This window comes from Peromyscus eremicus, chromosome 1, assembly GCF_949786415.1.
Source record: "Peromyscus eremicus chromosome 1, PerEre_H2_v1, whole genome shotgun sequence".
Taxonomy (NCBI): domain Eukaryota; kingdom Metazoa; phylum Chordata; class Mammalia; order Rodentia; family Cricetidae; genus Peromyscus; species Peromyscus eremicus.
Genome location: NC_081416.1, coordinates 73,906,687 through 73,922,447, shown reverse-complemented (window position 1 = coordinate 73,922,447; position 15,761 = coordinate 73,906,687). Strand labels below are relative to the sequence as shown.

Genomic DNA, 15,761 nt, shown 5'->3' with positions numbered 1-15,761 from the left:
TTCTAGCCAGCCTGGTCTACAGAGTAAGTTCCAGGACAGCCAGGGCTGTTACACAAAGAAACCCTTTGGGGGCTGTGTGTGTGTGTGTTCAGAGGACAATTTTCAAGGGTCAATTTTCTCCTACTAAGTGGGCCCCAGGAATTGAACTCAGGTCTCACCTTTATCCACCAAGCCATCTTGCTAGCCAAAAGACCATTCCTTTTTTTCTTTTCTTCATTTTAAAGAGAAAGGGTCTCAGTGTATAGTCCTGGCTGGCTTGGAACTTGCAACGTAGACCAGGCTGGCCTTAAACTCAGAGATCCACCTGTCTCTGCTTCCCGAGTGCTGAGATTAAAATTGTTCACCATCAAACTTGGCTTTTTTTTCTTTTCTTTTCTGTCCCCCCCACCCCACCCCTCCACTACCAGACTAGGTTTCTCTGTGTAGCTTTGGAGCCTGTCCTGGAACTCACTCTGTAGACCAGGCTGACCTCAAACTCAGAGAGATTCATCTGCCTCTGCCTCCCGAGTGCTGGGATTAAAGGTGTGTGCCACTACCACCCAACAATGCTTGGCTTTTTCTATTTTTAAATTTTATTAAAATATACTCGGTGGTGGTAGTGAACACCTTTACACACCTGTAATCACAGCACTAAGCAGAGAGAGACAGGAGGGTCAAATTCAAGGCCATCCTAGGCTATTAACAAGTTCAAGGCACAACACCCAGTCTCAAAAAAAGAAAAAAATGGAAAAACAAAGGAAAACAAAAAACCCCAAGTATAGAATCAGCAAAAGGACAGCTCAATGAAAGGAAATAAATAGCCTATAAGTTTATCAACATCAATGTAGCCAACTGAACTTCCAAAGGAGCAAAAGCAATATGGCAATACACAAAGGAGAGAGCACTGTAACAATGCTGGAACGAAGGAGTCGTCACTGCAAAACTGCAAACTGGGCCCAAACCGCAAGTCTGTCACCAAATTAACTTACAAGAGATGTCAGGAGTAAACAAACAAACAAACAAATTGTACCATTATAAAATTCGTAAAGTATCACACAGAAGAAAACCTAGATGGCCAAAAAATTGGCTAAAACTGTTCAAATAAAAATTCAAAGGCATACTCCACACACACACAAAAATTAAAGATAAGCTAGACTTACTACTTTTCTGTTCCATGAAGGAAACTGTCAGAAAAAAAGGGACACACGCACTCATGTGCGCACACTCACACAGTGAGAGCAAGCACTATAGCGTAGTGATAATACAGAACACTGAACACACTACACACAGATGAGGAGAAAGAGTCCCAACTACTCTGTGAAAAGAACAAGTCCTGGGATGCAGGTCAGCGGAGTGCTTTGCCTAGGCAGCACAAGCTGTCAAGAGCTGCGGTTTCCATTCACTGCTGCCAGAGAGCAAAATCCACAGCAGCTGTAGAAGACAGCCTGACACTCTGTCACTAAGCTAAATGCACCCCATCACTCAAGGCTGGCAATGCAAAGGACTGTGGACTTTGGACGGTAACAGGTTAATGTAGGGAGATATATGTACTTGAGGCAGGGCCTTGTGTGCAGAGGTCATGGGACAACTTTTTAAATAACTTCATTTTATTTTCTATGTAGGTGTGGTGCTTGGACATATGTATGTGTACCATATGGGGGCTGGCAGTGGTCAGAAGAGGGCATTAGAACCCATGTAACTGGAGTCACAGGCAGTTAGTTACCATGTGGTTACTGGGACTCTAATCTGGGTCCAGAGGATACCTCTGGAATTCATTCTCCCCTTCCACCTTTAGCCCGGGTTCCAGGGATGGAGCTCAGGTCATCAAGTTAGCACACCGAGCCATCTCATTGGCCCACTGAGGATTTCTTCACTGTGACAAATACACTTCTCTTTAGGAAATGTTACCATTTGGACGAAGGGGAGGTCTTACACAGGAAATCTCTACCTTTCAATCCTCCTGTGAACTTAAAACAGCTCTAAATAAATTGTTCAAAATATATATAAGTAACAAAAACTAAAATGGAGGGAAAAATTTTAAATACTGCAAAAGCAAGTACTCTTTAGAATAATGGTTTTCGGCCTTTAATCCTAGCACTCCGGAGGCAGAGCCTGGCAGGTCTCTTTGAGTTTGAGGCCAGCCTGGTCTACAGAGCAAGATCCAGGACAGGCACCAAAACTACACAGAGAAACCCTGTCTCGAAAAACCAAAAAAAAAAAAAAAAGGAATAATGGTGTTCTAAATTATAATAGCCAATGCTTAGCTGCCCCTCCCCCAGCATGCTAGAGATGGAACTTAGGGTCTCAAACACAGTGAGCATATGCTCCACCAAGCCACAGCCCTCTCTCACACCCAACTTTTTATTGATTTAGAAAGTCTCATTATGTTGTGGAGGCTGGCCGTGAAATTGGCGCTCTTTCTACTTCCATCCTGAGTGTTGGGATTCCAGGTATAGGTGTATGAACCCAGAGGACAACAGGTGTTATTTTTGAGACAGGAGCTTTTGCTGACCCAGAGCTCACCAAGTAGCTAAGATCTGAATTCAAATCACAAGCACACAGAAAAGCTGGGTATGGCCATGGGAGCCTATAACCCTAGCACAGGGAATGGACACAGGTAGATTCCAGAACTGGCTAGCCAGCCCCCATAGCCAAAGCTGTAAGCTTTGGGTCTAGCGAGACCCTGCTTCAAGAGAATAAAATGGAGAATGATAGGGCAGGATATCCAGTCCTTTGATGTCTACTGGACATGTACATGCATGCACGTATGCACGCACGCATGCCACCCCTCAACAACAAAACAGCACAATCCCATAATGTCAAGAAGTACTGCATGGAGAAAAGATCACAGAGACCACAGAGTAGACATTGAGTTCAGAAAGCCACACAACTGCAATCAACTGATTTTTCAACCAAGGTGCCAAAGCTATAATAAGGAAAGTCTCTTTAACAAACGGGACTGGGAAAGCTGGACAGCTAAAGAATGACTTTAGACCCTAACTCACACACTATTTAAAAAAGGGATGGGGAAATAAGGACATCCCAAAATATGAGCAACCAAAAGGAAAATAAGTTGGACTTTATCAAAATTAAAAATTCATAGTGGCACTGCTAAGGGGGGGACAGAATCCTCTGTATCAAGCAGAAAGACTTTGAGTTCAATCCCTGGCTATGCTTGTGGACTGGAGAGAAGGAGACAAAAATCTCATAATTCAACAAGAAAAAGGCTAATTTAAAAACTCTGCCCACATAGTGGGTGTAAGGCTGGCCTGGACCGCATGAGACTTGGTTTAAAAAGAAGGAAGGGAGAGGCTGGGACCAGCTCGGCTGGTAGAGTGGTTGCCTAGCATGCACACAGCCAGCCTGGGATACATGACATACTCACTGCCTCACCTACTCTGACTGCAAAAGACTCGAACAGATAGTCTAGAATGCACTGTTATGTAGCTCAGGCTGGCCTCAGACAGACCTGCAGCAAACCAAACTTTTCCCTTGGCCTTTCACGTGTTGAGATTACAGGCATAAGACACCACACCCAGATTTTCAACATTCATATCCTCAAAGAGTATACCCAAATGCCAATATATACACCTAAGATGTTATTTATTATTGGAGAAATTAAAATAAAAACCTCAACAGCATGTTCACTCCAGCAGCACATATACTAAAATTGGAACTAATCAGAGAAGATTGGCATGGCCCCTGTACAAGGATGGCATTCAAAATTGTTAAGTGTTCCATATTTAAAGAAAAAAAAAAAAAAAACAGCAGCATACAACTTTACTTCCACCCAAATGGCTATAACAAACAAGAAACTAAGTGGTAGGAAAAGATCTGGAGAAATCAGAATGCATGTGTCTTGGTTAGGGTTTCTATTGCTGTGATAAAACACCATGACCAAAAGTAACTTGGGGAGGAAAGGATTTAATTAATCTTACTGATTGCAGTCCATCATCCAGGAAGTCAGGGCAGACACTCAAGGCAGGAAATGATAGTCCATTAAAGAGTGAATGAATAAACAAAAACCTTTCATATTATGTATTATTTTGTGTGAGTGTTTTGCCTGCATATACGTTTCTGCACCATGTGTGCTTAGTGTTGTGGAACCTAAAAGAGAGCACCTCAAGGCCCAGAACTGGAGTTACAGACAGGTGTGAACTGCCATGTGAGCGCTGGGAATCCAGCCTGGGTCCTCTAGAAGAGCATCTAGTCATCAGTCCCTAAACAAAATACTTCACAATCACACACAGAGGAATATTATTTTCAGTCATAAAAAGAAATGTAGTAAAATGCATGTTACAACATGGATGAAGCCTGAAAATATTCTAAATGAAAGAAAGCAGCCCCTAAAGGCTACGTTACATGACTCTACTTAAACTATTAAAAAAAAAGAAAAGTCCAGAATATGTTTCGGGTGGTAGTTGTTACAGCACTGGAGGGGTGTGTGTGTGTGTGGGGGGGGGGATTGGGGTTTCTTTTGGGGATGATGGAAATGATAATGCTGTTGGTTGTACATCATAAAAATACCAAAATCAAAACAAAACCACAAATGTTGTGGATATTATTTTAACTAGGCAAAGGTGTGTTACATTTGTTCATGCTGCATTTGTTTAATTATGTAAAGATGTGTTGCATTTGTTCACCTTGCCTGCCTAAGGCACCTGGTTGATAGCTAGAGCTGAATGACTAATAGCTAGGCAGGAGAGTTTGGAAAGGCGGGGCTGGCAGGAAGAGAGAATGAGAAGGAGAAGAGAACCAGGGAGAAAGGGAGGGACACACCCTGGGCCAGAAGTCCAGCAGCCGTCAGCCAGACTCCCAGAAGAGTGAAAGGAAAACAGGTTCAGTTGTAAGAGCTTAAAAAAAAAAAAAAAAAAAAAAAAAAGAGCCTAAGCTAAGGCCAAGCATTCATACGTAATAATATGTCACGAGTTAGGAGCTGGTTGGTGGCCCAAAAGAAAGTCTGCTACACCCAAACAAACAAAACAGGCTAGAGAGATGGCTCAGGGGATAGGGGGTTTGCTGCTACCAAACCTGCGACCTGAGTCTGATCACTGGGACCCACGTAGAAGGAAAAGAACTCTCAAAAGTTGTCCTCTGACCTCTACACATGTACTGTGGCACTCCTGTGCCCGTATCTCCTACACACACACACACACACACACACACACACACACACTCACTCACTCACACAGAGTCTCTAAATATAATTTTGTTTTGGTTTTTCAAGACAGGGTTTCCCTGTGTAGCTTTGCACCTTTCCTGGATCTCGCTCTGTAGACCAGGCTGGCCTCGAACTCACAAAGATCCGCCTGCCTCTGCCTCCCGAGTGCTGGGATTAAAGGTGTGCGCCACCACCTCCCGGCTCTAAATATAAATTTAAAATACTAAAAATCATTGAATATTTATTTATATAATTTAGTAGTTATTAAACCTAAGGCTCCACATAATAACCAATAACCAGCTATATTCCCAGACTTCTTTTTATTTTGAGACATTTTTTCATTAGTTGTCCAGGGAGGCCTTGAACTCACAATCCCCTTGCTCAACTCCCAAATACCTAGGGCTCCATCCAGGCTTACATTATCAAGTCAAACATACATTCTTTTTTTTTTTTTTTTTTTTTTTTTTTTTTTTTTTTTTGGTTTTTTCGAGACAGGGTTTCTCTGTGTAGCTTTGCGCCTTTCCTGGAACTCGCTTTGGAAACCAGGCTGGCCTTGAACTCACAGAGATCCACCTGCCTCTGCCTCCCAAGTGCTGGGATTAAAGGCGTGCGCCACCACCGCCCGGCTGAAACATACATTCTTAAATTGCAAATTTTATGTGAATATATCTGAATGAAAATGTTTTTGCCACCCCAAAAAGCCACACACAAAAACAATGGAATGCAGGAACAGTTGAAAGTGTTTTGACCTGGGCCAGGTTTGGTACCACAAATCTTCAATCCCAGCACTTGGGGGGCAGAGGCAAGTATATGGATCTCTTGTGAGTTTGAGGGCTGCCTGGTCTACATAGTGAGACCTTGTCCAAACAAACGAACAAACAAACAACAACAACAAAAAAAATCAAATAATAAAAGGAGTTTCCCTCAACGGGAGAACATTCTGTAACTTACTCAACAGGTCTGCATTGGCCTTATAACCACAAGATTTTACTTACGACTTAAATACTCATGCATTTGCCATGGCTGCTCAATTCACTCCTCGAGACCCTCCCCACTGTTAAGGCATGCCTCAACAGCCATGACTATCCTACATAACCCTCACAGCCAGAGCTGGCCAACCGTCAGTGGACAGTAGAATCTATGCGGGGCCAAGTAGATTTTCTACCCGTAGAATTTGGGACAAAGTCAAGTGTGGGCTAGAACTGAAAACAAGTGAATCTGTGGGCTACAGAGAAGAAAAACAGCAAGCTAATAGAGCTGCGTCCCTGAGAGAGCTGCCCGGACTTCCTCTTCCTTCCTAACCCCGACCTCATTCTACTCAGTTCCTCAAAACACCCAGGTGCCTTCCTGACGTGGGGCTCTAGCCTTATCATAAATTACATCTTAGTGCCTACCAAGAGCAGAGTGGTAGATAGGAGAGCTCTAAGCTGGGCTCAAACAGTGAGATTGTGAACTGCCTGTTTTCACCGTGATGGCAAAAACAGACCAACTTTCACTGGATCTTATTATTGCTTTGAATTCTTGAAAACACTAGTCAGTAGATACTCAGACTTCCCCTCTTTACACACTTGCCAGCCTTGTCCATCAGATTCAACCAAGAAACCAAACTAAGCCAAAACTAAACACCCTCAAGTGAAGGGGCAGTTATAAACAGCCTGAAATGAACAACAGTTCTGTGGCCAGGGAGATGGTTAAGTGAGTAAGACCATTTGCTGCCAAGCCTGATGCCCTAAGTCCAATCACCGGAACCACGTGGGACAGAAAGAACTGATTCCCAAAGCTGTCCTCTGGTGTTCACATGCATGTGTGTGTGCACAGTCTTTCCCCACACATAGTTATGGAAAGGATTGGTGGCACATGCCTTTAGTCCCAGCTACTTAGAAGCTGAAGGAGGATCACTTGAACCCAGGAGCTGGATGCCAGCCTGGGTAAAATGACAAGATCTGGTCTCAAAGTAAATGAATAGTTATTAAGCCACATTATCAATACAGTGGTCAGGCATGGCGACTAGTGTCTCCCAGCACTTGGGGGGAGCCAGAGACATCTTTGGTTAGAGGGAGTTGGAGGCCAATCCGGGCTCCAGAAAACAATCTCAAAAAAAAACAAAACAATGGGGCTGGAGAGATGGCTCAGTAGTTAAGAGCACCGACTGCTCTTCCAGAGGACTCGGGTTCAATTCCCAGCACCCACATGGCAGCTAACAACTCCAAAATCATGACACAGATGTACATGCAGGCAAAATGCCAATGCACATAAAATAAAAATAAATTTAAAAAAACAAGAAAATAAATGAAAAATAAGAGGAAGACTAAAGTAAATGTTTCCTAGCACACAGAGAGAAAGGCTCACAACTGCTTCTAACTCCTGGTATCCAAGGGCACCTATACATGTACATATAACCTCACAGAGAAACACGCAAGTAGATATAAAAACCCCTCAGAAGACATGCAGATAAAAGCCAGAAGTGATGGTGCATGCCTGTAATCCCAGAATCTGGAAGGCTCAAGACCAGCCTAGGTGAGATAGTGGGTACCAGAGGAGGAAAAAAGGATAGATCAGATACTAAAGCCGTAACATACAAGGTCAACAGGAGTTGGGTGCAGTGAGGTACGCCTGTCATCTCTGCACTAGAGGCTGAGGTAGAAGGATGGAGAATTCAAGGTCAGCCTGGGGCTACCCAAGAAACTAAAATCTGCTGGTGAAGTCTCTAGAAGCAACTGACATCCCCTGGTTCCAGCACAGAAAGTGCAGGAGAGAAGCTACACTAGAAACAAGAAAGGAGAGCGCCACAGACATCCAAAACACCACCACAGGTCCTAGACCACGACAACAGTCTTGAGGATGAAGTTTCTGGACAGGATCGAGGGACATTTAATAAATCTAAAGCTGATACAATACACTGACAGCAGCTGGGTGTGGTGGCACAAGAAATACCTACTAACTAAAGCTGGTACAATGTGCTGACAGAAACTGGGTGTGGAGGCACACGCCAGTAATACCAGCATTTAGGTGGTGAGGCAGAAGATGAAGTCTGAGGTCAGCCTGAGCTATACAGTGAATTCAAGGCCAGCCTAGACCACACAGCAAGATCCTACCAAGCACAGGCATGGGGCTAGGGAGATGTCGCTGCAGTTAAGGTGGAGAACTGCTCTTTCAGAGGACCTGAGTTTAGTCCCTAACACCCATGTCTGGAGGTTCCCAACAGCGTGTAACTCCAGTTTGTTTTGTGTGTGTGTGTGTGTGTGTGTGTGTGTGTGTGTGTGTGTGTGAGGTGTCCAACACCTCTAGCTTCTAAGGGCAACTCCACTAAAATGTACATACCCACACTCTAGCGCGCGCGCACGCACACACACACACACACACACACACACACACACGCAGTTAAAAATAAGTCTCTTAATATTCTCCAACTCTGCTACCTCTTACAGTCTCTACCCACATGCAGCTAATGAGCATTTGAAACTTAGTAACAACAAGGAGTTTAACCTTTAATTTTGTGTAATTTTAACTAATTTAAATAAGTGGCTGCTGTATCAGACAACACAGTTCTAGCTTAGTCATCTAACTTAAAAAATATATGACAGGATAACAAACTTGTGTAACAATATACAACAGGGACATTCAGAATGGGGAAATAAATTCCCTTCGATGGGAAGATGTTCAAAGCATATTAAGAAACATGTATTTTAGGATAATATGAATAACATCACAGTTTTCAGTTTTTAGAAACTACAGAACAGGGTATATATAATGGCCCACAACTGTAGTCCCAGAATCTGGAGACAGACAAGCTCAGAACTCGAGACTACAAAGGAGGCACTATCTCAAAAGCCAAGGACTAGATACGACTCAGTAATAGAGCCCTTGTCTAGCACGTGTGAACTTCTGGAGTTCTTTATCTAGTACTGTAACAAACTAACTCCATGCAAAGAAAATAAGTCCAGTGCTAGGGGTATGGCTCACTGGTGGAGTGCTTACCTAGCACACTTGAGGCCCTAGGTTCAATCCCAACACAGCCAAAATAAATAAAGACAACCGTAATAAACCAAACAGTGGTTACCCTAAACATGGCAGGGGCCTTCCTATTTCCTTTCTTACTTAGAGTCCCCATTTAAAACAAAGCAAAGCAAAACAAAACAAAAGACACCAATTATCTTTCTATCTGAAGAGAAAACACAGGAGTTAAAACAACTCCCTGGGCAGAGGGTACAGCTTCATTGGTAGAGTATGTGCCTGTGCCTGGTTCAATCCCCAGCACCAGAAACAAAAACCAAACACAAACCAAACACTGTTTCCAAGCTTAACCCATGCAATGTCTTCAATGCTTTTACTACACGGGTGCTTAACGTGATCACAACGGCAGGAAAATAGGAGCAACACGGAGAAGAGCAGATTACACTTCGAGGACAACAATGATTACACTCCGAGGACAACAATGACGACCTTTCCAAAACATTCCACAAGATTTATGTTAAGTCTCAAACACGGGACAAATGGCTGAGGTGTCTATTTAAGGTATCAAAGTGGACCTGGCTGCCAGGTTCTCCCTGCATCCTTCAGTACCTACCTGTTACAGAGTATGCTTGGCACATCCCACCCCCCACCCTAAACTTCTCTAGCCCAGGGGCTGGGCTGCCCTTCCCTATATAATCCAACCATTTTGGTTACTTGGTCTCTTTTGTCTACCCTTTACCTTCCTGGCCTCTTGGTCAGGCTCCCCGCTTCCTCCTAGGCCCAGCTCAGTCTGGTCATGTCCACTCTGGACTCTCCATGATGTCCCTGCTTCTGGTTACATTCCCCCCTTTTTTTTTTTTTTTTGTTTTTTGTTTTTTGTTTTTTTTTTTTCAAGACAAGGTTTCTCTGTGTAGCTTTGCGCCTTTCCTGGAACTCACTTGGTAGCCCAGGCTGGCCTAGAACTCACAGAGATCCGCCTGGCTCTGCCTCCCGAGTGCTGGGATTAAAGGCGTGCGCCACCACCGCCCGGCTACATTCCCCTTTTATCTACAATAAACTTTCTCCTCCACTGTACAAAGGACCAGTCACGTCCTTTCCTTATTTTTTTTCATTCAATATATAAAATACTGTAGTACCAAATTATTTTTTCCTGTACTAATACGAGATGTATGTGTGCCTTAGGATCACACTTAAAGAACAAAATATGAGAAAAATATATTCAATCGTATTATATTTAAAACCACTTTATTCCTACAGCAAGTCCAGGGTACTGGGGCATTTTTCACAAATGGATATCCTGGCTGGGCAAGGTGGCACAGCCTGTGAGCCCAACACTCCATAGGCTGAGGTGCGAGGATTTCCATGAGCCCCAAGCCAGCCTGGGCTAGAGATCTTGTCTCAAAAAAATGGGAAAAGAATTCTAATATCAGTCATGAGAACTTAACCCTTTAAAGTCCCAAACTTTTTAACTCTGGGAGGATTTTCCCTGAAATGTATCTATGCATTTGCACCTTCAACCAGTATGGAACTGAATCCTCACTTGACATTTGGGAGTCATCATTATTCCCACCACCAACTGTTGGGTCCAATGTTTCGAACTTCAATCACTAGCATTTAGTGAAGGAACATAGCCCTTTGAGAGTCTCAGCATATAGGCTGGTCTCAAACTGGCAATCATGCCTCAGCCTTCTAGGTGATCGAATCACAGGCAAGCTGCCTATTCCCTTTGAAAACCACCCTAGATTGCTACATACGAATCTGCTTCTCTCCATCTGCATGGTACCCAGACCATTCAGCAGGCCAGGTGTGCATTCTCCTACTGAGCTATAGCCAAAGCCCACGTTTTATTCTTTCGTGTGCATCAGCTGTGTTCACTGACTAGGGTACTTGTATCTGCTGCCTTTAGTTTCACCCTGGGAAACAACATAGTTAGTTAGAATTCTGGGCAAAATGAGTAGTTACTATGGGAGCATTAAGGCCCTCCTACAGGAAACACATTCCAGGGAGAGTGGTGGCTCATGCCTGTGACCCCAGCACTTAGGGAGACCGAGGCAGGAGAAATGACACTAGTTCAACTAGCCTGGGCTACACAGAGTCCCAGGTTAGGCCGCATCAGTCTAGGAAACAAAAAGAATGTTTCATGACATCGGTTATGGGCTGCTGAGGACTCTAGCCTCTTACTAACTCTTTCCTAATATCCATCCATCCATCCATCCCCCTCTCCCTCCCCCCCCCCCCCCGTGTGTGTGTGTGTGTTAGGGAAGAGACTGAACCCAGGGCCTTGCAATGCTAACTATTATGGACACTACAATGAAATATCCCTCTGCCCCCTCACTGTTTTAAACGAGATGGGAGAATTCCACAACCCTTTAATTCCATGCCAGTCAGGTGCTGCGGCTCTATCAGTCCTTTCTAATAAGGTCCGATTTCCGTCGTCACTAAGCGCAACGAAATTAGGGATGCGAGTGGGATTCGGAAGGTCTAGTTAACTAAAAGAAGTAACGATGACAATGACAGCTAAAATCCACTCAGCTTGCCCGGCTCGCGCGCTGTCAGAAACCCATGTCAACAGCTGAGTATTTCTCGCTAGCCCCGGCACGGGAGCAGGTAACAAAGCAGGCGGGTCCTAAAGTCAACAGAGCAGAAAAACGAGGCGCTGCCACCGATCTCAAGGGGGACGTGTGGAAACGCGGACAGAGTGAACTTCTGTTGAGATGGATCGAGCACCCCCTCCACCCTCCCTCCACGCACACCGGAAGTTTTGAAATATCCTGCAGGCTCCCACAGGCAGAGTGGCTTCCCTCCGCCGCCGCGCAGGGCCCTGGGTGGGCAAGGGGAGCTCTCGGTGTCTGCAGCACCGGGGCTAGGCGGGCCACCAGCCAGGAGCCAGGCCGTCAATCACAGCCCGCGCTGGCAGCTGCGTCCCCGCCGCCCGCGAGCCGGAGCCGGGCAGCGGGCAGGTGGCGGCACCTGCGGCCGCGACCCAATCGGGCTGTTCCGGCTCGGCGGGCCAGGCCCGGAGCTGCGCGAGCCCCGGGCGGTGAACCCCTCGGACCCGTCGTCGCCCCGAGTGAGGCCAAGCGACAGGCCCGGCCACGCCAACTCCGCTCCCCTCCCGCGGCCCTGCTCGGCGCGCGCCGCTCACCGAAGAAGCCCTGCACGATCCCGAGCGGGTGGCTCAGCCAGTCTTCTCCACAGGGCATGGCGCTGAGAGCCGGGGCCAGCGCGGCCCGTGCGGCGCTCCTCCGTGGGCCGAGCGCGCCCGGAACCCGGCGGCTCCTCGGGGGCTCGTCCGCGCCCTCCCACGCGCGGGGCGTCGCGAGCCGCCGGCCTCCGGGAGAGGCGGCCGCGGTGACGGGCGCCTCCGAGCTGCTGGCCAGCGGCGGGAGCGGCGTGATGGTCCCTGCCTCCACTTCTCACAATGGCGGGAAATCGCGGCCACCGACCGCGCTGCCAGCGACCTGGGTGGAGCTCGAGAGGGAGGGGCGGCGGGAGCGTGCTGCGCAGTCCCGGAGGGGAGGGAGGGAGTGGGCGGGGCGGGGCGGCCATTTTGGAGACGGGTAGAGACCCGGCAGTCGCGCGGCCGCCATCTTGGAGATGGGCAGAGGAGAGAGACTGTGTGCTCCGTGTGCGTAGTCGAAGTCACCGTGGGAGCGCTGCCTCATTGGCTCAAAGTTTGCGTCCTTGCCCAAGGACCAAGAGGCGCAAGCTCACCCAGGCCTTGGAGTTAGCTCTGAACAAAATTAAGGGGTGAAACTCCGTTTGGTGTCCCTCCAGCCTGATCTGTTTGTGACTTTTTTTTTCTTGTAGTTCTGGTGCTAGAACTCTTCTATGGCACCCTGCCCAAATGCCTGTGTAAGAACTTGTCCCAGGCTCAATGAGTTCTTCCTGAACGATTTAATTAAGGAGCCTTTTAAATCAAGGGTGCATTGCAGCCTTTGTGGGCATCTCAGTATGCAGAGGAACTGGTTCCTCCCTCATGGAGAAGCAAGCACTCAGAACTGTCTTCTGGCTCAGCCTTTAGTTTCTGACCTGGAAAACACTCAGGCGCGCTTCTTCCTCCAACCTGGTAACTAGGGAGCTGTGGCAAGATACCCACGCACCATAGCGATCGGGATACTCTAAGAGGGGAGACCCAGAAGGAGGGCAACTCACAAAAACTTTTAGCCTAGGGAATTTAGGAAGTGTACAAGTTTTCATAAAGAAACCATTTCCCCACTGTATGGGAGGTACCTCAGAAAACCCTAGTTTCATCATCGATGCCTACTTGGCCAAAAAAAAAAAAAAAAAAAAAAAAAAACAACGGTGATCTAAATGGAATCTAGAAAGTAGGTAGCTGAAAAGTAAGAACTGCTCAGTGGTAGAGCACTTGCCTGGCATGCAAGAAGTCCTGGGTTTAATCCCTAGCAAGGGATAAAAGGGGAAGAGAGGACAGCAGGTAGACAGCTGGACTGAGCCCCGAGACCTCCGGAGGGCGGTAGGGAAAGGGAACAAAACCTGCCCCTCTGCTCCTCTTGGTCCCCTGTTCTTCACTGCACACCCGTTGATGAGGGAGAGCTGATAGGCATTGTCTCTAAATCCCAGCACCTGGGAGATATAGGCAAGGAAGGTCAGGTGTTCACAGTCTGCCTTGGCTACATACCCAGTTTGGGGCTAGCCTGAGCTACATATGACCCCGTCTCATAAAAAAAAAGTTTAGGAACATGTATGCCACAAGTTTATGAACAACCGGGAAGAATAACTTAAAGTGGCTTATAATTGGGGGTTGTGTAGCCGTCCTCCACAGAGAACAATACATCTGTAGAGAAACGACAGAAGAAAGTAATTCTCAGTTCTCAAAGGCAACAGGTTGCAGGACATCAAAATGTGAAAGATTCATGCTAGACACAGTTGAGTAGTGTGTAAAGCCTTTCAACCTCTGGCTGGGCGGTGGTGGTGTCTCTCGCGAGCCAGAGACAGGTGGATCTCAGTGAGTTCAAGGCCAGCCTGGGCTACAGAGTGAGTTCCAGGAAAGGCACTAAAGCTACACAGAGAAACCCTGTCTTGGGGGAAAAAAAAAAAAAGGAAGAAAGATAAAGAAAAAAGAAAAATCAAAGCTAAAGCTATGTGCTAGGATATCTGGCTTTAGGGATTTATTTATTTATTTATTTATTTATTTATTTATTTATTTATTTATTTATATTGTTGTAGCCCCGGTTTCCTTGGAACTCACTATGTAGTCCAGGCTGAGCTACATCCCCAGTCCCCATCAATAGACCCTTTTCTTGTGTGTGAGAGGGGAGGCACTTTTTCAAGACAAGTGTAGCCCTGGCTGTCCTGGAACTCACTCTGTAGACCAGGCTGGCCTTGAACTCAGAGATCCGCTTGTCTGTCTCCTGAGTGCTGGGATTAAAGGCGTGTGCGACCACCGCCTGGCTTCCCCATTAATGGACTATCTATCTATCTGCTGGTGTTATTGGGAGTGGAGTCCATGAAGGGAACTGATTAGAAGGCCACTGAGGGCATGACTTTGAAGGGTATATCTTGTTCTGGGCCCTTTTCGGTCATTTTTCTCTCCTTATTGTTGAGCTTTCTTTTCTTCCTGTTGTGGTCTAAAATGAAAAAATACCATATATTGAAGTTAATTACTCAAGGTGATAGTTTTGGGATTTAGGCTTTTCCGAGGTGACTGCACAGGCGAGCTGTCAGGAAAGTTGTCCCTGCACGTAGAAAGAGGCCAAGGAGCTGTTTTTCAGCTTTCAGTTTTAGTTTTTCTTTCTCAGGGAAGCTTTTTATCACTTCAGAATGAGTCGGTTCTTTGCTAATGGTCTGATGGAGAGAGATACATGTTCTCTCCTCATGGAATGTTTAAACCTCTGACCCCTGATAATGACAATGTTACAGGAAACACACTTAAGGAAAGTCTGCAGGTAATTGTCACTATGTATTTAGTCGATTGTTTTGCCAGACTGTAAACTCCAAAAAAGAAGGGATCTCAGGTCTGTTTCATACATCACTCTCTGCCTTGGCCAATCGCTAGAACTCATTCTGTGGACCAGGCTGCCTTCGAACTCAGAGATTCACTGGCCTCTGCCTCCTGAGTGCTGAGTTTAAAGGTGTGAGCCATCACCGCACACATTCAAGGAGATAGTATGCTGGAGTGGCGGCACATGCCTTTAAAGCACTTGGAAGAGGCAATCGGATCTCTAAGAATTCCAGGCGACATGAGACCCTGTCTCCAAATAGATAGATAGATAGATAGATAGATAGATAGATAAAGATAGAAGAATTGCTGTGTGTGGTAGTATTAATCTCAGGACTGGAAGAGCTGAGGTAGGAGGATGAAGACCAGTCTGGGCTACATAGCGAGATCCTGCCTCGCAAGCAAGCAAACAAACAAACAAACAAAAGCCCAGATAGCCCATGAGAAACTCAGGCAGTCCAGCGCCACCGAGATCTGCGACTTTCAGCGTCCACTAGTGCTTGGATTCAGAACCCGCAGCGGCCACGCCCCTCTACGCTATGGTTCCGGCATCCGACCTAGTCTCGAGAAGCCGCAGGTGTCACGTGATAGGCTCGGGCCTGAAGCCGATTCCGCCTTATTGCTTTTGGGCGGCTCCAGCTGCCGGAAGAAAAACGGGTCTCCTCAGTAGCTCCCCGGTCTGTGGCCCCCGTGCGCAAGTGCGGA

At 46.4% G+C, this 15,761-nt stretch overlaps 1 protein-coding gene and 1 non-coding gene across 3 annotated transcripts in view; one reads left to right on the top strand and one right to left on the bottom strand.

Moving 5' to 3' along the window:
• Window positions 1–12,493, bottom strand: part of Mcmbp (minichromosome maintenance complex binding protein) — a 52,412-nt gene extending 39,919 nt beyond the window's left edge. The window contains exon 1 of one of the 2 annotated variants that reach the window (XM_059265941.1): window positions 12,240–12,493. In XM_059265941.1, the coding sequence (XP_059121924.1) occupies window positions 12,240–12,297 (58 nt within the window). In that variant the 5' untranslated portion in view covers window positions 12,298–12,493. The remainder of the gene's footprint in view (window positions 1–12,239) is intronic. The other variant, XM_059265933.1, reaches the window with a different exon arrangement.
• On the top strand, window positions 3,622–3,726 carry LOC131902859 (U6 spliceosomal RNA). Its single transcript, XR_009377142.1, has one exon. It is a non-coding gene; the product is annotated as a U6 spliceosomal RNA (small nuclear RNA).
• Window positions 12,494–15,761: the final 3,268 nt, after the last annotated feature.